This window comes from Mesoplodon mirus, assembly GCF_964341445.2.
Source record: "Mesoplodon mirus genome assembly, chromosome: 8".
Lineage (NCBI taxonomy): Eukaryota > Metazoa > Chordata > Mammalia > Artiodactyla > Ziphiidae > Mesoplodon > Mesoplodon mirus.
In genome coordinates, this window is record NC_138984.1 from 21,712,618 (window position 1) to 21,738,297 (window position 25,680).

A 25,680-nucleotide genomic window follows, 5' to 3' on the forward strand; every position below is an offset into this window, starting at 1 on the left:
ACACAGGAAATTTCTCCTAGATCCCAACTCTTGAGAATCCACAGGTTAGGCTTGATTCAGGGCAGAAAATCACATAACGTGTGTAAGTAAACTGCTGTACAAAGGGGATAGTACTCTACCCACAGAGTTGAAAAAATTATCTATTTGACTTTGCTGAATAATATAATTTTATTAGTAATTGTGGTAATAACATTCTGCCTAATTTTGGGAGATCTTGCAGAAGTGAATTTTAAGAAATGTCCTTTAAAATTGAAAGGATGTTGTTTGAGGTATGAGAATAAGATAGGTTAGAGAAGAAAGGCAGCAGACTTGAGGATGAGATGTGATCCAAACAAAGTGAGAGAGAGGAAAGAGATGTGAGAAAAATGAAATATCTCAGTAGCCACAGAATAAAGTGAACCTCATCTATCAAATGGATGTGTGCACATCACACTCACTGCACATTAATCTAATGTTAAATAACAGACCCCAAATAGGAGTCCACACCACTTCTACTTAGGATGCCTTTTCTTGACAGGTTGGTTTTTCAACCAATCAGGCTCCTGTGAATTCAGTTTGGTGGAACAGAGCTCTGCCACCCTGTCACTGCTGAGGCGTCTCTGAGAACTCTGTGGACTCAGGTTCTCCAATAATCCACAACTACACACAACAGACACCACAGATGATGGTGCTGATGTGCTTACGAATACTATGTGAGGGAAACAACCCCACTTTCACAATTGAGCGATGATTATTATATATACAGCTGTGGTCAAGAATTTTCTATTTTAAAACTGTAGTAATAGAAGAGTGGGTGGGTAGTGAGGGAGAAGGAAAGGGACCAGAAAAAGAAGAGCACCTAACAATCAACGACATCTTACGGAAGCATCAACAGCCAAAAAGAACACGTTCCTGGGGTTCAGTGTTATCTACTCTATGCCAATAATCGTAGGACAAGAAACATCCCTCGCACCAAAAACTAGGTAAGAAAATGTGTAGCTGCCTACTGCTGACGTCAAGGGGGTAGGGTCACAATACTCTCAGTATGACTCTGCTACTAGTACAGGTGAAAAGGAATTACACCCACACTTTAGTTTGTAACAATAGGTGAAAGGGCCAAGTTCTAACTAAGGGTAAAACTATCTATTATTAATCATGCTTTTGGCAACTGAATTTAAAAAACAGATACCCTGGAGAGAAGAGAAGGGCTTCTGCCTCTAGAAGACCAACACCAGGGAGGCAGCTTTAAGTTTGGAGGGGTACTTTGGGCTTGCAAGGTGAGTCCTGGCTCACAAAGAGCTTAGCAAAGAGATATCCAAGCAGAAGAACAAAGGTAGAAAAGTAATGAAGAAAGAAAATTTCTGGAGCTTGAAGCAAAAAAGGGAAGCCAATTTAGGACCATGAAACAGAACTAGTTGCTAACAAGTGGGCAGTCCCATTTTCTTGCAGCTCTGCAGAAAAGTCTGCTTTGGTGAGGTCACTGGTGATCTCTGACTGATAAGTCCCAGATGGAGGTACAGAGGGACATCCACCATCACAGCACTACAACGTGCCAGCACTCAGTCATATTCAACAGAAAAGAACCGTCTACTCATCAAAAATCCTATCTATGGGCACAAGGTTTGAGATGCTTGACCTTATAATGTTTAAACAAAGAAGCGTGTAGGAAAGGAAGGCATTAGGAATCAGGACAAATAGTACTGCTAGGTAGAAAAATCCAGTATTTGAAGGAGACATGGATTTGAATCCCTGTGTGATTTGGAGGGGAAGTTCATTTCTTCCAGTTTTACAGTTTTTCCACCTGTAAAATGGGAATAATAATAATAATAATACCTATTATAATCTATATGCCATCGAGGGGCCACTTGTCCTTGTTATTTTCACAAGACTGCTTTAAATCCCCAATTAGTCTAGGAGAAACACTGTTTTCCTACGATGTAAGCAAATTCTCAGGAATTTACTCTCTCATGACCTCTTTAGACTCTGGCCTCTGGTGCTCTTAGGAGCTTTCTCTGCTCTGCCTGAAGGACTTTCAGACCCAAAACTGCCTCCTCACCAGTTTCCCCAGATGGAGCACTGAAGCCAAGCATTCCAGAGTTTTACTGACACCGAGTATCTGCAGTCATGAGTTGGGACTGTACTGCAGAACGCTGTGCCCTTACATAAATTCATTCATTTCCTCTCCCTCTTACCTGTTCTCCTCATCCCCCTCTCTCCTGAACTAGCTCCAGTTTTTCCACTTCTACGGTGCTAGCAGCTTCCCCTCCTCTGAACCCCAGCACTGGCCAACAACCAAGCCTGGGGACAGAGACTCAGTCTCTACCCCAAAGACTTAAAGTATTTTCCCAGTTAACATAATTTTCTTTTTCAGAAAGTTCTGACACCAGCTGTTGAAGCTCTAATATTTTCTCCACTTGCTCACGTGACTCTGTAGGATTGCTATGTGGAATAACTGAGGCAAAGAGTAAGTGCCAGCACAATGACCTGAACTAACTAGTAGGCTGCCTTTATAATGGTGATGATGCTAGATTTAGTCCCTGAAGAGATCACACCTACACCAACCAGGAAGACCAATTACTTCCAAAGGGACGACCTTTGACTTTGGCTGATGTAATCCATAACATATCATCAAAAGGTAAGAAGGCCTCAATCTGTCTTCAAAAACACAACAACCATGATAGATGACCGAGTTTGTTGACTTGTCACAGCTGTGTTTCTGCCCCCTTCCAAACACAGTCACAATATGTAGCCTGAGACAACACAGGTACAATGCTGTGAAAGCCTCCTTTGGTTAACCCAGTATTTGAAGGAGAGAAATTCTGAAGTACTGTTTCCCCCAATCCTTCTGGAAGCTGTCACTTTAATTTTAGATTTCCTCCTTCTATTTAGATGTAGCTTTGTTTTATGTTAAAACTCAAGGTTTTCTTCTATACGTCAGTCTTTAAGAGGGCAAAAAGCTCTTCCCCATTCTCAGAACACAAAACGTACACACCCCACCTAAAAGAATGCAGATTACCATGAGGATGGAGCTGGTCTTCCTCAGGGAATTCTCATGGGCTTGGCCTCTGTGTTCCCACCAACAAGATTTGGCCTGGCAGATTATATGCTCTCAGCTGGTTATAACTGCCTTTGGGCAACAGCACAGGAAGTCTAGGCATCTTGCTAGTATTGTCACACTCTAAGTAGTAAGGCCCTTAGACATACGCTAGGTACTACAGATGATTAAAAAGCTGTAGCGTTTCTAGGCATTTAAGACTCATTTCCCCCCAAATGCCAAGAAGTTGGAAGAGAAGGTGCTGTGCACACATGAACATAAACACTCAGAGAAGGCAGCTCGCAGTCCTGACCCTGGGGAGCAATAATGAATGCAATACTGTTATAGACACAAACCTGCAGGATGACAGTTGCCAGCTGCCATTCATTAAAGGTGAATGAACAGGAACCTGAATGCGATCAAGTGAATGAATGTCAGTCTGAGACCCTCTATCCATCCCTCAAAGGTGTTTTAATATCAGCTCAAGCCTAAATGAATTCTAGGTTATACCTGAAAAGAAAAATGTGAGGACAGGGTCAATTTCAGAAGGATCAAATCTAAGGGAAGCAGTAAGGTCTTTCCGAGATTACTGTCAAGGGGCTGAAACTCTTAGGAGAGAACAAAAATTATATGTCTCAGAAAATAGGAAGATATGACACAAAAACGTTTTATTCCCAAAGGATTTCACTGAAGTGGAACTAAAAGCTCCAAGATTCTGGCCCACAGTTTTCTTAAGAGGGAGACCTACAAATTAGCTCGTCTCTGTTTAGCAGACCTGTGCTGAGTTTACCCTCCTGTGCTCATAACGTTACCTCGGTGAGCTTACTAACAAGGGACAGTCACAAAGATCCACCAGGAAAGAAAACTGCTATATAACGCATTATGACCAAAGGTGACACTTATTAGTCTAGACTTAAATCAGTTAACCTAATTAACCACGTTTCCTTAACTGCAATGCCTACGGCACATCTCTTACCTTCCTCAAAGCTGGTCTTCTTCTGCCTCACTAGAACACGGAAGTTTTCAGCAGGATTCACACTTCCAACCTAGAACACACCCACAGACAATGAAACTGCAGCTCACTTCTCTTTATGGCAGCACCCAGGCAAGACAAGACAGCTTAACGTAATAAGTGTGTTCTCATAAAGTAGAGGCAAAGACAAAGTGAAGGCCCTTTTCTGTTCATTTTCATTTCTATGGATCTGTTAAAAGCTAGTGGATTCCTGTGGTCAAAGGGCTGTCCTCTGTCCGTATTTTCACTCACCTCTCCTCATGCAAACTGACTTCTTTCCAGAGGGGTCAGAAGTATGACCCAAGGCACCCAAGGCACCTGGCAGCCCAGTTTGAAGGCTTTATGTGGCAGACTGCCTGTCCATCCTGACACCCAACCAATTAGGAACGGGAGGATTCTGCAGTGCAGGGTCAGTTCAGAATATCTTTGTTCCACTAAGATAACGAGAAATAACAGCCTGATGCTTAATTCATTGAACTGTCCTTCCTGGGGGCTGCTGCTGACCCTCTGGCATTGAAGTTTGGGTAGACTATTCAAACATGCTCAAACTAAACATGTCCCCCAGAGTAAAAGCAAATCAGTGCTAGGTGGGAAAGTTTCAAAGATGAAAATCTCTGCCACACTATACGGCACTTTCTGATCATACCTATGTCTTTTACCTTCCGATCCCAACCTTAATAGGGCTTAAGTTCAGCTCGAGGGGGAGAAGACAATGGGATTCTACAATGGCTGGTAAATGTTCGTACAAAATGTACTAAAGTTTCCAGTCTACTCTGGTATAGCAGTCAGAAAAGCTCCCAGAATAAATAAGGTCATGATATTTTTTCCTTTACTACAAGACACTGAAATAAAATCCAAATCATTTTTCAGACATTCAGTTGTTCTGAGAGCATTACTTTTTCAGGTGGGGAAAAGGTATGCCCTAGGGCTAGCTATCCTTCCTAGTATATTTGGCTAGTAGTAAGGGACAATTTTTAAGATCCACTGATTCAAACTAATGCCCCTTAAAACAAGGCAATACGTTCAAGTTCCAGAAACCATCCCATTAAATAAAGAAGATCTCAAGTGTCAAAGGATACCTGGTTTGGGGAAATCCTAAACTAGTGAAACCTGTTATGAAGTTGTATATTACAAAAAAGAGAGTTATACTGTTAAAGCTTACATACTTGGGAGATTAAGACTCGTATCACTAACCCCCCCACTTATCCTACCATTGTGACTAAACAGAAAGCTGCAAAATGCAGTTACCAAAAAAACTCTACGAAAGTGATGTTTCATGCTCTGTATACTATATAGTGCTCTATGTACTATATATCAATATAAATAATTCTATAGGTAATTCACTGACAATAATTAAAGGAAGGGCTTCCCTGGTGGTGCAGTGGTTGAGAGTCCGCCTGCCGATGCAGGGAAGACGGGTTCGTGCCCTGGTCCAGGAAGATCCCACATGCCGCAGAGCGGCTAGGCCCGTGAGCCATGGCCGCTGAGCCTGTGCGTCCAGAGCCTGTGCTCCGCAATGGGAGAGGCCACAACAGTGAGAGGCCCATGTACCGCAAAAAAAAAAAAAAAAAAAAATTAAAGGAAGAAAGGAAAAAGTATGGGATGGACATGTATGGCTTATATGTTGAAAGGACCAAGGAAAGTGCTACACTAAAGGACTAACAAAAATTGATGCAATCTCCCCAAGCCCCAACCTTCCTGAAAGAGGGGAGCACACCAGACAAGTTCTGCTTACACGGGTTACACTGCCTTCAGCCAGGCTGGAGATACTAAAGTGGGCTTCATCTCCCTCGGTCTTCAGTTTTTTAGAGGTGGGTCCCTCTTCATGGCTGGAAAAGAAATAAATGGTTTTTTTTTCCTCTCCCCTTAAAACAGATCAAACAATACAAAACCAAGAATTGCTAATGTGAAAAGTAAAAATTTATTTTTCAAGACTCAAAAATAAGCAGCGGCACTTAGTCCTCCTTTACAAATGGCTGCCTCCTTTTCCCACCCTCTGGACTCCTGACAGCCTGACTGGAGCAGCCCTGGCTTTGTTTCCAGCAGTAGGGAAATCAGAATTAGCAGCTGCATCACGAAGCCCTTTCAAAAGATGAACTGCAAGCATAGGTAATGGAAACTTAGCACTTCAGTATGAAACCCATTTACCCTTCAGTTATTATTTGCTAGTTTCTGCCTGAGAATTGATAGCAATTAGCTTTCCATGTACATAGAAGACCTTTGTGTCTAAAAACCTGTCTTCTTCATCGTCTATGTGAGAGCTTTATAAGCTTCTACTTACAGCTGTCAAAACTTACTAGACAATCCTCAAACATGCAAGAGCTTGCTCTTAGAGAAGTCTTAAACTATAAAAAACCACTTTCAAAACAAAACTTTTAATCTGTTCCTTTATAAACCTAATTCTGTCTTGGGCAATATGCTAACAGAGTCCAAAAGTATCTGTGTGATAAGGGAAAGATGACTTGGAGGAAGTATATCAAACAACTTGCTTCAAGTAACAAGCTGGCTTTAACAGCCTGCCTAAAGTCAAAGGGAGGTCAAGTCAATTGCAAAGGAGAAAAAATATCCAAAGACTCTGCCCATAATCTCCCTTAAGCTGCTGAACACAAGAGATTATGAAGATTTTTCTCCCAGACAAATAATCAATCTGGGGAAAAGCAGCTGTCAAGAAATGGCTGAATGAGAAGGGAAATTAGTAACTAAGAGTACTATTAGCAACTATTTCTAAATGTGATGTTTTTATTCAAAAGTCCAACTTTCAGACAGTGAGGCTTGAAGAGGTTATCCTAAAAATAAAGCAAAGTAAGACCTAAGTTAGCTTATTAAATGATATTTCAATAATGAATCTCCTCTTACAGCTAGATGAAAGAACTAATAAAGTAATCATTATGGCCTTACAAACAAGAATTAAGTTTTATTACTTGACATCTTTCCCATTTACCACTTGCCTTCTTCCTTTTGAGAAGTAAAGAAGAGGTAAGGGGTGAGTCATTCAGAGCCCTTTCCTTCAAGGAGAATAAGAAATAAACACACACAGCCTTGGTGGCAAAAATGGAGGGAAAATGCACAAACCCGAGGCAGCATGAAATTCTATCAGAATTAATTAATTAATTAATTAATTAATTAATTAATTAATTATTTTTTGCCTTATAACAAATTTAATCAGTTATACATATACGTATGTTTCCATATCCCCTCCCTTTTGCATCTCCCTCCCACCCTCCCTATCCCACCCCTCCAGGCGGTCACAAAGCACCAAGCTGATCTCCCTGTGCTATGCGGCTGCTTCCCACTAGCTATCTACCTTACGTTTGGTAGTGTATATATGTCCATGCCTCTCTTTCACTTTGTCACAGCTTACCCTTCCCCCTCCCCATATCCTCAAGTCCATTCTCTAGTAGGTCTGTGTCTTTATTCCTGTCTTACCCCTATGTTCTTCATGACATTTTTTTTCTTAAATTCCATATATATGTGTTAGCATACAGTATTTGTCTTTCTCTTTCTGACTTACTTCACTCTGTATGACAGACTCTAGGTCTATCCACCTCATTACAAATAGCTCAATTTCATTTCTTTTTATGGCTGAGTAATATTCCATTGTATATATGTGCCACATCTTCTTTATCCATTCATCCGATGATGGACACTTAGGTTGTTTCCATCTCCGGGCTATTGTAAATAGGGCTGCTATGAACATTTTGGTACATGTCTCTTTTTGAATTATGGTTTTCTCGGGGTATATGCCTAGTAGTGGGATTGCTGGGTCATATGGTAATTCTATTTGTAGATTTTTAAGGAACCTCCATACTGTTCTCCATAGTGGCTGTACCAATTCACATTCCCACCAGCAGTGCAAGAGTGTTCCCTTTTTTCCACACCCTCTCCAGCATTTATTGTGTCTAGATTTTTTGATGATGGCCATTCCGACTGGTGTGAGATGATATCTCATTGTAGTTTTGATTTGCATTTCTCTAATGAGTAAAGATGTTGAGCATCCTTTCATGTGTTTGTTGGCAGTCTGTATATCTTCTGTGGAGAAATGTCTATTTAGGTCTTCTGCCCATTTTTGGATTGGGTTGTTTGTTTTTTTGTTATTGAGCTGCATGAGCTGCTTATAAATTTTGGAGATTAATCCTTTGTCAGTTGCTTCATTTGCAAATATTTTCTCCCATTCTGAGGGTTGTCTTTTGGTCTTGTTTATGGTTTCCTTTGCTGTGCAAAAGCTTTGAAGTTTCATTAGGTCCCATGTGTTTATTTCTGTCTTTATTTCCATTTCTCTAGGAGGTGGGTCAAAAAGGATCTTGCTGTGATTTATGTCATAGAGTGTTCTGCCTATGTTTTCCTCTAAGAGTTTGATAGTGTCTGGCCTTACATTTAGGTCTTTAATCCATTTTGAGCTTATTTTTGTGTATGGTGTTAGGGAGTGATCTAATCTCATACTTTTACATGTCCCTATCCAGTTTTCCCAGCACCACTTATTGAAGAGACTGTCCTTTCTCCACTGTACATTCCTGCCTCCTTTATCAAAGATAAGGTACCATATGTCCGTGGGTTTATCTCTGGGCTTTCTATCCTATTCCATTGATCTATCTTTCTGTTTTTGTGCCAGTACCATACTGTCTTGATTACTGTAGCTTTGTAGTATAGTCTGAAGTCAGGGAGCCTGATTCCCCCAGCTCCATTTTTCGTTCTCAAGATTGCTTTGGCTATTCGGGGTCTTTTGTGTTTCCATACAAATTGTGAAATTTTTTGTTCTAGTTCTGTGAAAAATGCCAGTGGTAGTTTGATAGGGATTGCATTGAATCTGTAGATTGCTTTGGGTAGTAGAGTCATTTTCACAATGTTGATTCTTCCAATCCAAGAACATGGTACATCTCTCCATCTATTTGTATCATCTTTAATTTCTTTCATCTGTGTCTTATAATTTTCTGCATACAGGTCTTTTGTCTCCTTAGGTAGGTTTATTCCTAGATATTTTATTCTTTTTGTTGCAATGGTAAATGGGAGTGTTTCCTTGATTTCACTTTCAGATTTTTCATCATTAGTATATAGGAATGCCAGAGATTTCTGTGCATTAATTTTGTATCCTGCTACTTTACCAAATTCATTGATTAGCTCTAGTAGTTTTCTGGTAGCATCTTTAGGATTCTCTTCCCAAGAGAAAGACAACATGGTACTGCTGAAGATTTGGAGGAAAAAGACCCAGATTCTAGTCTCAGTTCTGCCACTGGCCAGCCCTGGAATCTTACACCTTCTTGAAGGTACTGACTGTGTATTAATTTTCGTATATCTAGGGTTTAGAGTCTAGTAAGTTACTGTCCTCTCTGATCTTCAGTTTGTTCCTCAGGAGAACACTACAACAAAAAGTATCGTATCAACTGTTCACCTATTCTCTTCCAAAAATACAAATTAACTTATATAGTGGTATTAAGAAGCATTAAACATACAAAGCACTATGCTAAGTTCCGTGAGAATACAAGGTTGAATCACATGAAGAATTTCTTAAACCTTCCCAAATAAGAGTCTAGGGAAGGAAAGAATAAGGAGACATATATACTAATTCGCCAGAACTGGGCAGGTAAAGGCAAGTCCAGAAAATAGCAGAAAGTAGTGAAAATTTAATATGTTTAATAATCTCAAGATTGAATCATTTAACAGGATTTAATTAGGAATTTTACATATATTAAACTCATAATGTCTACCTGAAGTGGGAAAGCACAATGACTCTCATCCCCTAATTATCTGTGAGGGAGCTGAGCTCTGGAAGGTACACATTATCCATGCAAGGTCACAGCAGACACAGAGGCGTTGACAGCTGCTGCATTTGGATGTTGGGAGCCTGGATAATTTGTTGTTCTTTCTCCTTTTCTCCTTTTCTTTCATATATGAGTATAAATCTTGTAATTCATTTATTTAGCCACACATTTACCTAATACTATGTGTGGACCCCTAAATTAGGCTCTAGATTCTAAATATATAAAAGTTAATAATCATCACCTTCAAGAAGTTCAGCCAAATAAAAAAGATAAATATATAAACAGGCAATTAACAAAATATTGTGGTAAGCAGCATATCCCTTTGAGAGGATAGCAGGTATCTGTGTTGGGCTGGGGCAGGAAGTGCAAGCTGGGAAGTAGTGAGAGATGAGGATAGAAAATATCTAAATTGTAGACACAAACTGTGAGGAAAGAAAGTGGTTCTCCAGGTAGCTGGACAGACATTTCTCTTCCTTCTGCTTATCTGGGTTTTCTCATTTGCGTAACAGAATTTGGTCTTAAGCTGAAGGTAATGGAAAGCCATGAAAGCAAAGATTTTTAATCAGGCATCCAAGGATGACATCAAGGAATTTGTGAACCACCTAAAACTACATGCAAAATTTATTATGTTAGGGCATTTTCCTGCGGAGAGGGTTCACAGTTTTTATCAGATTACCCAAAGGATCCATCACACACAAACACACACAGATTAAGAATCACTGCAGGGCTTCCCTGGTGGCGCAGTGGTTGAGAATCTGCCTGCCAATGCAGGGGATACGGGTTCGAGCCCTGGGCTGAGAAGATCCCACATGCCACAGAGCAACTGGGCCGGTGAGCCACAATTACTGAGCCTGCGTGTCTGGAGCCTGTGCTCTTCAACAAGAGAGGCCGCGATAGTGAGAGCCCCGCGCACTGCGATGAAGAGAGGCCCCCCGCTTGCCACAACTAGAGAAAGAGCTCGCACAGAAACGAAGACCCAGCACAGCCATAAATAAATAAATAAATAAATAAATAAATAAATAAATTTATATATAAAAAAAGAATCACTGCATTAAAGAATTTTAAGCAAGGGAGTGATGTGATCAAATTTGTTTTTAAAAAAATCACTCAGATAGCAGAATGCAGAATGGATGGGAAGGGGCTAAGACTGGAATTAGAGGAATCAGTCAAGGGGTTATCTCAGTAAAGCAGACTAAAATGAAACCTACATAAAAGCAATGACAGTGGGCGATGCTAGTAAGAAGTAACCTTTTAAAAAAAATGCTCACCATCAGTCACGAAGCCAAGCATATGAGTTAGCTACTGTTATTGTCCTTTTACAATTAAGCAAAGCAAGGCTGAAGAGGGCCTGACCTTGTCTAAAGCACACAGTAAGGGGCCCACAGCTAACTCTGGACTTTTAAACACTCTCCTAAACAGCCTCCTAAAAGGCAGGTATTTGTTATCACAACTTGGCACAGAGCAACTTGCCAATTTTAACCACTATTAAAAAGAAATACTTGGGTTTTGATCCACATCAATGCTATTAGCCACTGTACTAACCTGAAGCAAAAGGAGTGAACTTGAGGTAAATCTAATACAACTTGGTAAGCCAATTAGATGTGGGGAGTGAAGAAAAGGGATGACTCCCTGGAAATTAGGTGTCATTCACTGAAATAGAGAATAATAGCATGAAGAGGGGGTTGAAAGGAGTGTGGAAAGAGAAAGAAGGTGATGAAGTCACTTCTGGACATACTGACCTTGAGTTATCTGTAGACACTTAAGATCCAGTGGATAAGATGGAAGTATATTAGGACAGACAGATTTTTAGTTATTTCTGGAGACCCATATGTGAAATATTGATAATAAAGGTCTTAGGATGTGCAGTGTGGCATAATCGTTGGGAGGGTAAGCTCTGGGGTCACACTGCCTGCGTTTAAATCCTTACTCCATCGCTTAACCAGCTGTGATCCTGAGGAAGTTTCTTATCTCCTCTAAGCCTCAGTGTCCTCAGCTTTAAGATGAAGTGAATAAAAGAACCTACTTCATAAGATGGCCAAAAGGATGCAAACAGATAATACATACCTGTGTCCAATAAATGTCAGCTCTTTCAGAGGAGTCCTACAAAACATCAACATTTAAGGTTGGTGGGGAAAGAAAAGCAACCCCCAGAGGAATCTGAGAGGGAGCCTGTCAAAGGTTTAGAGAGAAAAATCTGGAGAATCTGAAGTTAAGGAAGACATATGAGTTTCAAGGGGGAAAGGATAACTGACCATGTCATGTGCCACAAAGAGGTCAAGAAAGAAAAGGGGGCTCCACTGGTAGTGCAGTGGTTGAGAGTCCACCTGCCGATGCAGGGGACGCGGGTTCGTGCCCCGGTCCGGGAAGATCCCACATGCCGTGGAGCGGCTGGGCCCGTGAGCCATGGCCGCTGAGCCTGCGCGTCCGGAGACTGTGCTCCGCAACGGGAGAGGCCACAACAGTGAGAGGCCCACGTACCGCAAAAAAAAAAAGAAAAAAAAAAAGAAAAAAAAAGAAAAGGACTGCCACGCTTAAGTAAATCCAGCAGTTAGTGTCTTTTCGAAGACCCGTTTCAGGGCAGTGGTGGGGGCAGAAGGCCGAGCCAGTGAGTGCCAGGAGAAGAAGCAGTACAGGCTCTTCTGCTAATAAGCCTGGCTGTGGAAGGAAAGATGATGATAACAGGTAGTAATTAGAGAGAGGAAACTGAGGGGATTACTTCATTTTCTTTTACAGGAAAGAAATCAAATGTTCATGTGTGGAGGGAAAGGAGTTGGTACAGAGGGAGAAGCTGAAGATACAGAAGGAAGGAAGACATTATCAGTGGACTGAGGTACCAGATGGGACAGAAATAGCATCCCAGGACATAGGTGAAAGGATTAACTCGGGACAGGATGAGGTACCCTCTTCCACTGAGGCAGGAAAAAAGGAAGTAAAGGCAGATGCAATACAGACATGTTTTTAGGTAAGATGGGCCAGAAAACTGAGATGTTCCCACCTACTGGCCTCTATTTTCTCTGTGAAATCACCATCATGATCGTCGCCACTGCCGTAGTTGTTGAAAATGTGCTAGGGACAGGACTAGGATTTTGTAAATCATCTCTTCACAAACACTGTATTCTTGCTATATGTTAGGCACTGTGCCATCCTAGGGTTACAACAGTGAACAGCATATATTACTCAACTAACCTGCATGACAACTCTATGAGACAGATATTCCTATCATCCCTATTTACCCATGAGGAAACTGAGGCTTAAGGAGGATAAGCAACTTGCACCTAAGGTCACACTGCAGAGCAAGGGGACCAACTCATGCTGTCTTGACCCTGGAGTCTGAAGTCTTAGCCAGTAAAACCAGGTGAGGTTGGCCTCTGACAGGAAGTAGGGACTGGGGTCTTAGGAGACTTGCAAAAAGTAGAAAACTTTACACTATTTGCACGTAGAGATAAAAAGAAATCAAGATCACATATGAGTTCCATAGGCAGGATCAGACCTCAGATGTCCCTATTCTCATGTCAGTTCTGTCCCAGAGATGATGCTTTCATTTCAAGGGAGTGCAGCAACATTAAGGGAAGCAGTGCTTTTCTGTGATAAGGGTAATAATATTCAGTACATTTTCGGAACGCAATGTCAGATGGCGCTTTTACTCTTGTGAACTGAAGAAATCACTTCAACACTAGGGATTGAACAGGTTCATCATGAATAGTAGATCTTCTCAAATGTTTTTACTGATAATGACAGTATTACTGCTCTGGGTGTTGACTACTGCCTTCCCTCCAAATAGTTTAAAGTCCTTTAATATCCGTGATTTTACTGTTATAATGTCTCTTACGATGAGCCTGTTTTTAGATGAAGGAACTCTCAGAAAGGTAAAATTATTTAACCAAAATTAGATCAAGAGTGAAAAAGCTGGAATGAAAACTAGAGACTCCCAGCTCAGAGGTCTTCCCTTGGCCTCTGACACTTCCTGAACAGACATTTGCCCCTCCCCGCCAATCTTAGCCCCTCATCCATATACTGGAAGTATGTACCCTGGATACAGGGATGCTGAATATACACAAAAACATAGCTGGTTGTTAGCAATCTTTCTTTCCCTTAGGGAGACTACCTGTCAAGCTGATTGGAGCCTTATCACAAAAATTGAGTGGCTGTAAGAACCCTACAGAAGGACTGAGTCATTCTTGAATATAGGAGGTGCTCAACAAATATTTGTTAAATGTGTCATTTCTGCAGTTCTTCAAAACTAAGATTTCTGAGAAGGAAGAGTAGAGAACTGGGGTGTGCGTAGGTGTGCGCGCGCAAGATTATTCTCCGGCCCCCGGCAGCTAATTTGGCTGTGTGGCAAACCAAACCATTACGGGGGCAGAGAACAAGAAGCCCTGCAGGCTCAAGCTTCCTGAAAGAGTGAGTGATGGGAACGGGGCTGAAGGTGTAATCACAGCAGGGATCAAATCACAGAACAGCCTTCTGGGTCTAGCTGGTATGTTTCTTTTTAACCAGCTAATTTACAGTTTAATCAACAGGAGGCGGAGAAAATGGCCCACTTCTTTCCCACAATACCAGAAGGTAATCAAGATCATGAACTGGAGCTTTAATACACAGAGAAGGAACAGCCATATGACTGCAGAAGAGACTAAAGCAAGGCTGTCATGGGAAGAAAAGGACTCAGAATTTTACTGAACTGTTCTAAGATACGAATCCAGAAGGATCTAGGTAGATGAGGAAAGCAGAAGTAGATTTTTAGTGACAGTCTTCCTATGTAGAAGAAGGCATGACAGACTAAAAGGAAACATAAAAGCCTCCAGGATGTGTTAGAAATGCACATGAGAGAATCTTTCAATCCCATGATTTTTCCCCCCCAATTCTGACAAAGTTTGGGGTTTTAACCTCTAAAAAGCCACCAAAAAATGCAAACCTGTCTTTTCAACTTGGCAGATAATTCATTAAATTAACAATTTACAGAACCCTGTAAATTGAAGGTTTCTGGAAATTACTCAATACTGGTCCAATGGGGTATTTACAAATACAAGCTTTACTTTGTCAATACACACACAGCCGTGGGAAGGAAATCAAAGAAAAAGGAAAAAAATTGTGATCTAAAACTGGATCTTGGAATGCAACCTAAAGAAATGAGTATATCATTTTGATTTGGGGGGAAAAGTCACCAATAATAAAACCAAAACCTGGTAAAATCAATGTCATACACCCAAATAATTCTGGGTAAGAACAGCTTCTTAAGGTTTGTTTTTGTTCTGCTTTGAATGGAAATTGATATAATTCTAAACAGACTTGATGTGGGGAAAAAACACTTAATAGCTACCTGAGAGCTTGATCTAAGGATATGAAAACCATTTTACAATCCTTAAACTACACCTCACTAATGGTATAACCAAGCATATGAACACAGTAACAGCACAACTACAGAAAGCCAGGTTTTTCATTCTCCTTCCCATTTTCCCTCCAAAAATCTCACCGATATTCTCCTGACACCTTACCTCCAGAACGAAAAACCTTACGACTTTCACCCCTCTCCTCTCATCCTCAGCACTTTAAAGATGTTAAAATTCAGTCTTAGATATTCAAAGATTGTTTGTCTTCCTATATATATAATTCATCAAGAATCTGATGCTGATCAAAAAGTCAACAACCCCAAAGGTAGCTCTAATTTCTAGGTGCACAAGGATAAAATATATCTACAGTGGACAGATGTGAGAAACCAGGATTTCCAATGCAAGGCTCAAATAGCAAAAGGTTTCTTCCTCCCACCTTTGTGATTCCACAAACCCAGGTTGCAACCCTTAATGCCACAGCCCCTCTAAGACCACAACCAATCTTTGTGTTCCAACGTCACACAAAGCTCCATCGAGTACTCACTTATCTTGGAAAATGTCCTGAGCAGTCACTTGGTCCTTTTTCTTGAGGACTTCAGTCAGAGGGAAAAGGGTCTTTATTTTAGAGACAGGAACCTGACATTTAGCTGTCACCTCAGTGGGGGGGTCCAGCATATTCCAAACGTGTTGCTGAATTGGGGGCAGAGGCTCCTGGGGATGTAAAGCTCTGTGCAGCAGACACTGTGGAAAAGGCATAAGGATTTTAAAACGCAGATGTAGACATCACACACGGCTTCATTACGCTCTTCTGATCAGGGATCCTCATTCCTTAATTTAGGAGGGTTATGGGATTCCTACCATATGTAAAAGACAGCAAAGAGGGTGGACCCAGAACCGCCTTGGTTAGCAGGACGTTGGTAACGTCAAAAGCAACTGTAAAACAGATCTAAGCCTAGCAGCACCGTCAGCTGAAGTCCTCCTGGAAAGGAGCCTCATCTCATAAAAAGAGGCCACTGCTCTGACTACTTGGAGGATATACGAGGTTCCCTGAGATACAATTCCAAAAGCCTCTGACAATCTGCGATGATAACTTTTTGGTTATAATCCTTTAACCTCCCTTCAGCATGCTGTGCTTTCTCCCTTGCACAACCTTAGAAGACAAACTAAGGTGGATGAATCAGGTGCTGAAGGGGAGGTGCCCATGCTCAGTGAGTCCCAGGATGAACACTGTGGAAGAGATGAGACTACTGGTCTGTCCCAAAACTCCCCCGAGTGCTGAGCTTGGGCTATTCTCCACCCATCTACTCACTTCCGTCCATCTCCACTATACCACTCTTGTCCAGGCACCTCCCAAAAGGCAAGAAACTCCCCATGTACCTGGGTAGGGTAAAAGAAAAAAGAAAAAACAGAGATAAAGAATAGGGACGGGACCTGCACCAGTGGGAGGGAGCTGTGAAGCAGGAAAGGTTTCCACACACTAGGAGCCCCTTCGTGGGCGGAGACTGCGGGTGGCGGAGGGGGAAGCTTCGGAGCCTCGGAGGAGAGCGCATCAACAGGGGTGTGGAGCGCAAAGCGGAGAGATTCCCGCACAGAGGATCGGTGCCCTCAGGCACACACCAGCCCGAGAGGCTTGTCTGCTCCCCCGCCAGGGCGGGCGGGGCTGGGAGCTGAGGCTCAGGCTTCGGTAGGAGCGCAGGGGGAGGACTGGGGTTGGCGGCGTGAACACAGCCTGCAGGGGGCTAGTGCACCACAGCTAGCCGGGAGGGAGTCTGGGAAAAAGTCTGCACCTGCCGGAGAGGCAAGAAACTGTTGTTCTGCGGTGCGTGAGGAGAGAGGATTCCTTCCCCATCTGCCGACAGAAGGCAGAGCACCGCCTAAACGAGCTCCAAAGAAGGGCGTGAGCTGCGGCTATCAGCTCAGACCCCAGAGATGGGCCTGAAACACTACTGCTGCTGCTGCAGCCACCAAGAATCCTGTGTGCAAGCACAGATCACTATCCACACCCCCACACCCCCAGGAGCCTGTGCAGCCCACCACTGCCAGGGTCCTGTGATCCAGGGACAACTTCCCCAGAAGAACAGACGGTGCGGCTCAGGCTGGTGCAATGTCACACTGGCCTCTGCCGCCGCAGGCTCGCCCCACATTCCAATTATAACTACTGTACCCTTCCCTTGCCCCAGCATGAGTGAACCAGAGCCCCCTAATCAGCCGCTGCTTTAACACCGTCCTGTCTGGGTGGGAAAAGATGCCTGAAGGCGATCTACACGCAGAGGCGGGGCCAAATCCAAAGCTGAATCCCAGGAGCTGTGCGAACAAAGAAGAGAAAGGGAAATCTCTCCCAGCAGCCTCAGGAGCAGCGGATTAAATGTCCCCAGTCAACTTGAGGTACCCTGCATCTGTGGAATACCTGAATAGACAACAAATCATCCCAACTTGAGGAGGTGGACTTTGGGAGCAACTTCAGACTTGGGTTTGCTGTCTGCAACTGATTTGTTTCTGATTTTTATGTTTACCTTAGTTTAGTTTTTAGCACTTGTTATCACTGGTGGATTTGTTTATTGGTTTAGTTGCTCTCTTCCTTTATTTAAATTATTTTTTATTATTTTAATAATTTTAAAAATTTTATTGATTGATTGATTTTCCCTTATTTTTTTCTCCCTTGTCTTCTGAGCCATGTGGCTGACAGGGTATTGGTGCTCCGGTCTGGCATCAGGCCTGAGCCTCTGAGGTGGGAGAGCCGAGTTCAGAACGCTGGACCACCAGAGACCTCCCAGCCCCACGTAATTATCAATCGGCCAGAGTTCTCCCAGAGATCTCCGTCTCAATGCTAAGACCCAGCTTCACCCAGCGGCCAGCAAACTCCAGCGCTGGACGCCCCATGCCAAACAACTAGTAAGACAGGAACACAACCTCACCCATTAGCAGAGAGGCTGCCTAAAATCATATTAAGTTCACAGACACCCCAAAACACACCACCAGACACAGCCCGGCCCACCAGAAACATAAGATCCAGCCCCACCCAACAGAACACAGGAACCAATTCCCTCCACCAGGAAGCCTACACAAGCCACTGAACCAAACTTACCCTCTGGGGGCAGACACCAAAAACAATGGGAACTACGAACCTGCAGCCTGTGAAAAGGAGCCCCCAAACACAGTAAGTTAAGCAAAATGAAAAGACAGAAAAACACACAGCAGATGAAGGAGAAAGGTAAAAACCCACCAGACCAAACAAATGAAGAAGAAATAAGCAGTCTACCTGAAAAACAATTCAGAGTAATGATAGTAAACATGATCCAAACTCTTGGAAATAGAATGAAGAAAATACAAGAAACGTTTAACATGGACCTAGAAGAAAAACAATGATGAACAACACAATAAATGAAATTAAAAATTCTCTAGAAGGAATCAATAGCAGAATAACTGAGGCAGAAGAATGGATAAGTGACCTGGAAGATAAAATAGTGGAAATAACTACTGCAGAGCACAATAAAGAAAAAAAAATGAAAAGAATTCAGGACAGTCCCAGACACCTCTGGGACAACATAAAATGCACCAACATTTGAATTATAGTGGTCCCAGGAGAAGAAGAGAAAAAGAAAGGGTCCGAGAAACTATTTGAAGAGATGAGAGTTGAAAACTTCCCTAACATGGGAGGAGAAATAGTCAAGCAAGTCCAGGAAGCACAGAGTCCCATACAGGATAAATCCAAGGAGAAACACGCCAAGACACATACTGATCAAACTATCAAAATTTAAATACAAAGAAAAAATATTAAAAGCAGCAGGGAAAAGCAACAAATAACATACAAGGGAATTCCCATAAGGTTAAGAGCTGATCTTCCAGCAGAAACTCTGCAAGCCACAAGGGAGTGGAAGGACATATTTAAAGTGATGAAAGGGAAAAAGCTATAACCAAGATTACTCTACCCAGCAAGGATCTCATTCAGATTTGATGTAGAAATTAAAACCTTTACAGACAAGCAAAAGCTAAGAGAGATCAGCACCACCAAACCAGCTTTACAACAAATGCTAAAGGAACTTCTCTAGGCAGGAAACACAAGAGAAGGAAAAGACCTAGAAAAACAAACCCAGAACAATTAAGAAATGGTAACAGGAACATACATATTGATAATTACCTTAAATGTAAATGGACTAAATGCTCCAACCAAAAGACATAGACTGGCTGAATGGATACAAAAACAAGATCCATATACATACTGTCTACAAGAGACCCACTTGAGATCTAGGGAAACATACAGACTGAAAGTGAAGGGATGGAAAAAGATATTCCATGCAAATGGAAATCAAAAGAAAGTTGGAGTAGCAATTCTCATATCAGACAAAATAGACTTTAAAATAAAGACTGTTACAAGAAACAAAGAAGAACACTACATAATGATCAAGGGTCAATCCAAGAAGAAGTATAACAATTGTAAATATTTATGCACCCAACATAGGAGCACCTTAATACATAAGGCAAATGCTAACAGCCATAAAAGGAGAAATAGACAGTAACACAGTAACAGTGGGGAACTTTAATACCCCACTTTCACCAATGGACAGATCATCCAAAATGAAAATAAATAAGGAAACACAAGCTTTAAATGACACATTAAACAAGAGGGACTTAACTGATGTTTATAGGACATTCCATCCAAAAACAACAGAATACCCTTTCTTCTCAAGTGCTCATGGAACATTCTCCAGGACAGATCATATGTTGGGTCACAAATCAAGCCTTGGTAAATTTAAGAAAACTGAAATCGTATCAGGTATCTTTTCTGACCACACTGCTATGAGACTAGACATAAATTACAGGAAAAAAAACTGTAAAAATTACAAACACATGGAGGCTAAACAATACACTACTAAATAACCAAGAGATCACTGAAGAAATAAAAGAGGAAATCAAGAGGTACCTAGAAACAAATGACAATGAAAACACAATGACCCAAAACCTATGGGATGCAGCAAAACCAGTTCTAAGAAGAAAGTTTATAGCAATACAATCCTACCTCAAGAAATAAGAAAAATCTCAAACAACCTAACGCTACACCTAAAATAATTAGAGAAAGAAGAACAAAAAACCCCTAAAAGTTAGCAGAAGGAAATAAATAATAAAGATCAGATCAGACATAAATGAACAAGAAATGAAGGAAATGATAGCAAAGATCAATAAAACTAAAAGCTGGTTATTTGAGAAGATAAACAAAATTGATAAACCATTAGCCAGACTCCCCAAGAAAAAAAGGGAGAAGACTCAAATCAACAGAATTAGAAATGAAGAAGTAACAACTGACACTGCAGAAATACAAAGGATCATGAGATTACTACAAGCAACTATATGCCAATAAAATGGACAACCTGGTAGAAATGGACAAAATCTTAGAAAAGCACAACCTTCCGAGACTGAACCAGGAAGAAACAGAAAATATAAACAGACCAATCACAAGCACTGAAATTGAAACTGTGATTAAAAATCTTCCAACAAACCAAAGCCCAGGACCAGATGGCTTCACAGGCAAATTCTATCAAACATATAGAGAAGAGCTAACACCTATCCTTCTCAAACTCTTCCAAATATACCAGAGGGAGGAACACTCCAAACTCATCCTACGAGACCACCATCACCCTGATACCAAAACCAGACAAAGACGTCACAAAAAAAAGAAAACTACAGGCCAATATCACTGATGAACACAGATGTAAAAATTCTCAACAAAATACTAGCAAACAGAATCCAACAGCACATTAAAAGGATCATACACCATGATCAAGAGGGGTTTATCCCAGGAATGCAAGGATCCTTCAATATATGCAAATCAATCAATGTGATACACCATATTAACAAATTGAAGGAGAAAAACCATATGATCATCTCAATAGATGCAGAAAAAGCTTTGGACAAAATTCAACACCTATTTATGATAAAAACTCTCCAGAAAGTAGGTATAGAGGGAACCTACCTCAACATAATAAAGGCCATATATGACAAACCCGCAGCCAACATCATTTTCAGTGGTGAAAAATTGAAACCATTTCCTCTAAGATCAGGAACAAGACAAGGTTGCTCACTCTCACCACTATTATTCAACATAGTTTTGGAAGTTTCAGCCATAGCAATCAGAGAAGAAAAAGAAATAAAAGGAATCCAAATCGGAAAACAAGAAGTAAAACTGTCACTGTTTGCAGATGACATGATACTATACATAGAGAATCCTAAAGATGCTACCAGAAAACGACTAGAGCTAATCAATGAATTTGTTAAAGTGGAAGGATACAAAATTAATGCACAGAAATCTCTTGCATTCTCATACACTAATAATGAAAAATCAGAAACAGAAATTAAGGAAACAATCCCATTTACCACTGCAACAAAAAGAATAAAATACCTAGGAATAAACCTACCTAAGGAGACAAAAGACCTGTATGTAGAAAACTGTAAGACACTGATGAAAGAAATTAAAGATGATACAAACATCTTCCCTGCCAGGAGGCAGAAATTAGACCTTCCCACTCTGAGTCATGCTCATGGGATAAAGCCTACACAGGACAAAACCTCAATAAACTGGACTGTACATGCAAAGGCAACTTGTGTTAATAAAAACTGTCTTAGAGTAATTAAGGAAATGCCATTTGTTGTTTTCAAGTACTTAGAACAACAGAAACCAGTGTCAACAGAGGGTGTGAACTGTTTTAATGAAAAAGCAAAAAAAAGTTTAATTAGCACTCTGTATGCAAATAAATTTTGCTAAAGTATTTAAAGAGAAAAAAAATACAATACAAACAGATGGAGAGATATACCACATTCTTGGATTGGAAGAATCAATATTGTGAAAATGACTATACTACCCAAAGCAATCTACAGATTCAGTGCAATCCCTATCAAACTACCAGTGGCATTTTTCACAGAATTAGAACAAAAAATTGCACAATTTGTATGGAAACACAAAAGACCCCTAGTAGCCAAAGCAATCTTGAGAAAGGAAAACGGAGCTGGAGGAATCAGGCTCCAGAACTTCAGACTATACAACAAAGCTACAGTAATCAAGACAGTATGGTACTGGCACAAAAACAGAAAGATAGATCAATGGAACAGGATAAAAAGCCCAGAGATAAACACACACACATATGGTCACCTTATCTTTGATAAAGGAGGCAAGAACATACAATGGAGAAAAGACAGCCTCTTCAATACGTGGTGCTGGGAAAACTGGACAGCTACATGTAAAAGAATGAAATTAGAACACTCTCTAACACCATACACAAAAATAAACTCAAAATGGATTAAAGACCTAAATGTAAGGCCAGACACTATGATACTCTTAGAGGAAAACATAAGCAGAACACTTTATGACATACATCACAGCAAGATCCTTTTTGACCCACCACCTAGAGAAATGGAAATAAAAACAAAAATAAACAAATGGGACATAAGGAAACTCAAAAGCTTTTGCACAGCAGAGGAAACCATAAACAAGACGAGAAGACAACCCTCAGAATAGGAGAAAATATTTGCAAACGAAGGAACTGACAAAGGATTAATCTCCAAAATATACAAGCAGCTCATGCAGCTCAATATCAAAAAAACAAACAACCCGATCCAAAAACAGGCAGAAGACCTAAATAGACATTTCCCCAAAGAAGATATACAGATTGCCAACAAACACGTGAAAGGATGTTCAATATCACTAATCATTAGAGAAATGCAAATCTGAACTATAATGAGGTATCATCTCACACCAGTCAGAATGGCCATCATCAAAAAATCTACAAACAATAAATGCCGCGGAGGGTGTGGAAAAAAGGGAACCTTCCTGTACTGTTGGTGGGAATGTAAATTGACACAGCCACTATGGAGAACAGTATGGAGGTTCCTTAAAAAACTAAAAATAGAACTACCATATGACCCAGCAATCCCACTACTGGGCATATACCCTGAGAAAGCAATAATTCAAAGAGTCATGTACCACAGTGTTCACTGAAACACTATTTACAACAGCCAGGACATGGAAGCAACTTTAGTGTCCACTGACAGATGAATGGATAAAGAAGATGTGGCACATATATACAATGGCATATTACTCAGCCATAAAAAGAAACGAAATTGAGTCATTTGTAGTGAGGTGGATGGACCTAGAGTCTGTCACATGGAGTGAAGTAAGCCAGAAGGAGACAAACACATACTGTATGCTAACACATATATATGGAATCTAAAAATAAAAAATGGTTCTGATGAACCTATGGACAGGACAGGAACAAAGATGCAGATGTAGAGAACGGACTTGAGGACACGGGGATGGGGAAGGGTAAGCTGGGACGAAGTGAGAGAGTAGCGCTGACATATAAACACTACCAAATGTAAAATACATAGCTAGTGGGAAGCAGCTGCATCACATGGGCAGATCAGCTCGCTCGGTGCTTTGTGACCACCTAGAGGGGTGAGATGGGGGGGTGAGAGGGAGACGCAAGAGGGAGGGGATATAGGGATATATGTATATGTATAGCTGATTCACTTTGCTACAAAGCAGAAACTAACACAACATTGTAAAGCAATTATACTCCAATAAAAATGTTAAAAAAATAAAAGGAAAAAAGAAAAAAAAGAAAAACTCTCCCCTACAAAAATCAAAGTTGCCAGTTCTTAAAGCTTTAAAAGATAATAATGAAAAAAAGATAACAATGCCTGCACTTATGGCTTGCATCTGTTCATTAATGCAACAAATATTTGTTGAAGATAATAGTACCTACCCTTGGTGTCGGCCAAGTATTAGAAGTTTCTATTTTTCACCATAGTGACCTGTTTTCGCAAGCTTTCCACACCAACTAGTCTGCTCCTCCCTTCTCTACAAATGGCAAAGGCCTTCAGGTCATGATGTGCACTTGTCAAAAACAGCCAAGAAATGTATACAAGTAACTTATACTTGATTACACGTAGAATACGAAAGTATTCACTGAGTCAGGTCTTGACCTGTTAATCTTCATAGTTCTGATTTTAGAAAAAAATATTTTTTTTTAATTACAAACATCCAAAAACCAGGCAGTTTCTTCTGAGTAGAAGATCCCTCAGAATCACAACAGGCCCTAACATGGACTTGAGTTAGTTAACGATGCTTTGAGAAATGAGTCAAAAGGGGCAATTAAGGAACTCCCCAACATGCAGCCTCCTTTCCCACCTCCCCACCTCCCCCCACCTGCCACAGCAGTAGGCCCTCCATTCCCAGAGGGGAATAGTTTGCCTGGCAAAGCTGCTTGGGATTTTTTTCACCTTTGTGGGGTTCAGAGAAGCTTATGTCCTGCTTTCACCAGGTTATTCCAGGATTGGGATTGTCCTTCCACTTCATCCTTGGTCCATCCCTCCCCTTCCTTCACACAAATCAGCTCTCTTGTCAAGTTACCCAGCTTCCCTTAATCCAATGTCCATCTTCTAATTCCTTTGGACCAAGACTCAGAAATTTATATTTTTCTTTTTTTTAGCTACTCTTTAATAAGTTCATACTATAACCTCTCTGACTTCTAACACTTCTTCCCTAATAGTGGTTACATATTACACAGTTCATAAAAACCCCCCTCCTATTTGGATATTAAAAAAAAAAAAGGAAAAGCCTCATTCACATAAAACAGAGGAAGAAACCCATTAAAAAGCATAAAAGAAGAATCTGCTTTTTATTTGGCCCTCCTGTTAAAAAAAAAAGAAATCTAGCCTTCTCCCAGAAAAAAATTTAAAAACATCCTAACTTTACTTCTTTCTTTCTAAAAGCTCAGAGTATTTTTTTATCTTTTTTCAGTAGGTAGAGAAAGGTGTTATTCTTCCATTAAATAGACAGAGCAACTGAGCCCTCAGTTTGATTGGGACCAGCCAATTACCCTAACTTTTCACTTAGCTCTCTTTCAGCTAAAAAAAGTATGACTGGTTCACCTTTCCTCTCTCACCTGAAATAATCTCTGAAATTGAGGATTTGGGATTTTGCTGGTTGGAAATAAGTCTTCAATGGTGCCCTCCTCTTCATCTTTCTTTACCAAGCTCATGGAGTCAATCAAAGCATCAACAGCACTCAACTGCGCCTCTAAGACAAGGATAAACAGAGCAGCAAAAGGAAATAATGATTACTTCCATTAGTCTCCAAAACAAATGCTTTCCGTTCGCAGATATTCACAGCAATACTGGCAGGATATTCAGTCCTGGCCCTGCCAAAAATATTCTCTAGTTATGCATGTCATTTAACTTGAGCCTCAGTTTTCTTATTTGCAGAGAGAGCTATTTAGAGTAGCTGGTCTTTTAGGTACTTCCCAGCTCTAATGAACTTTTGATAGTGGAATATCCTATCAAAAGCAAAAGAGTTTGTTCAAGAAAAATGCACCAGAGCCATACAAAACCCAGTTTCCATATGCTAATTCAAAATACTCAGTATTCATTGAGTTGACATTAAAAAAACTGGTAACTGGCAAAGAAAAATAACATTAAAAAAGAAAAGGAAAATGCCTTTGGAAATGAAGCATTAGCTTTACAAGGATTTAACTTTACCTGTATCAGAGTATACCAACTTAACAGGAAGACGCCATTGGACCA

At 40.8% G+C, this 25,680-nt stretch overlaps 1 protein-coding gene across 2 annotated transcripts in view; it reads right to left on the reverse strand.

Annotated features, from left to right (window-relative positions):
- The window catches only part of XRCC5 (X-ray repair cross complementing 5), a 95,369-nt gene that overhangs the window by 38,596 nt on the left and 31,093 nt on the right, over positions 1-25,680 (reverse strand). For both annotated transcript variants that reach the window (XM_082630919.1, XM_082630920.1), the window contains exons 13-16: positions 25,044-25,177; positions 15,653-15,849; positions 5,761-5,854; positions 3,990-4,059 (exon numbers count right to left, since the gene is read on the reverse strand). In XM_082630919.1, the coding sequence (XP_082487045.1) occupies positions 3,990-4,059; positions 5,761-5,854; positions 15,653-15,849; positions 25,044-25,177 (495 nt within the window). The remainder of the gene's footprint in view (positions 1-3,989; positions 4,060-5,760; positions 5,855-15,652; positions 15,850-25,043; positions 25,178-25,680) is intronic.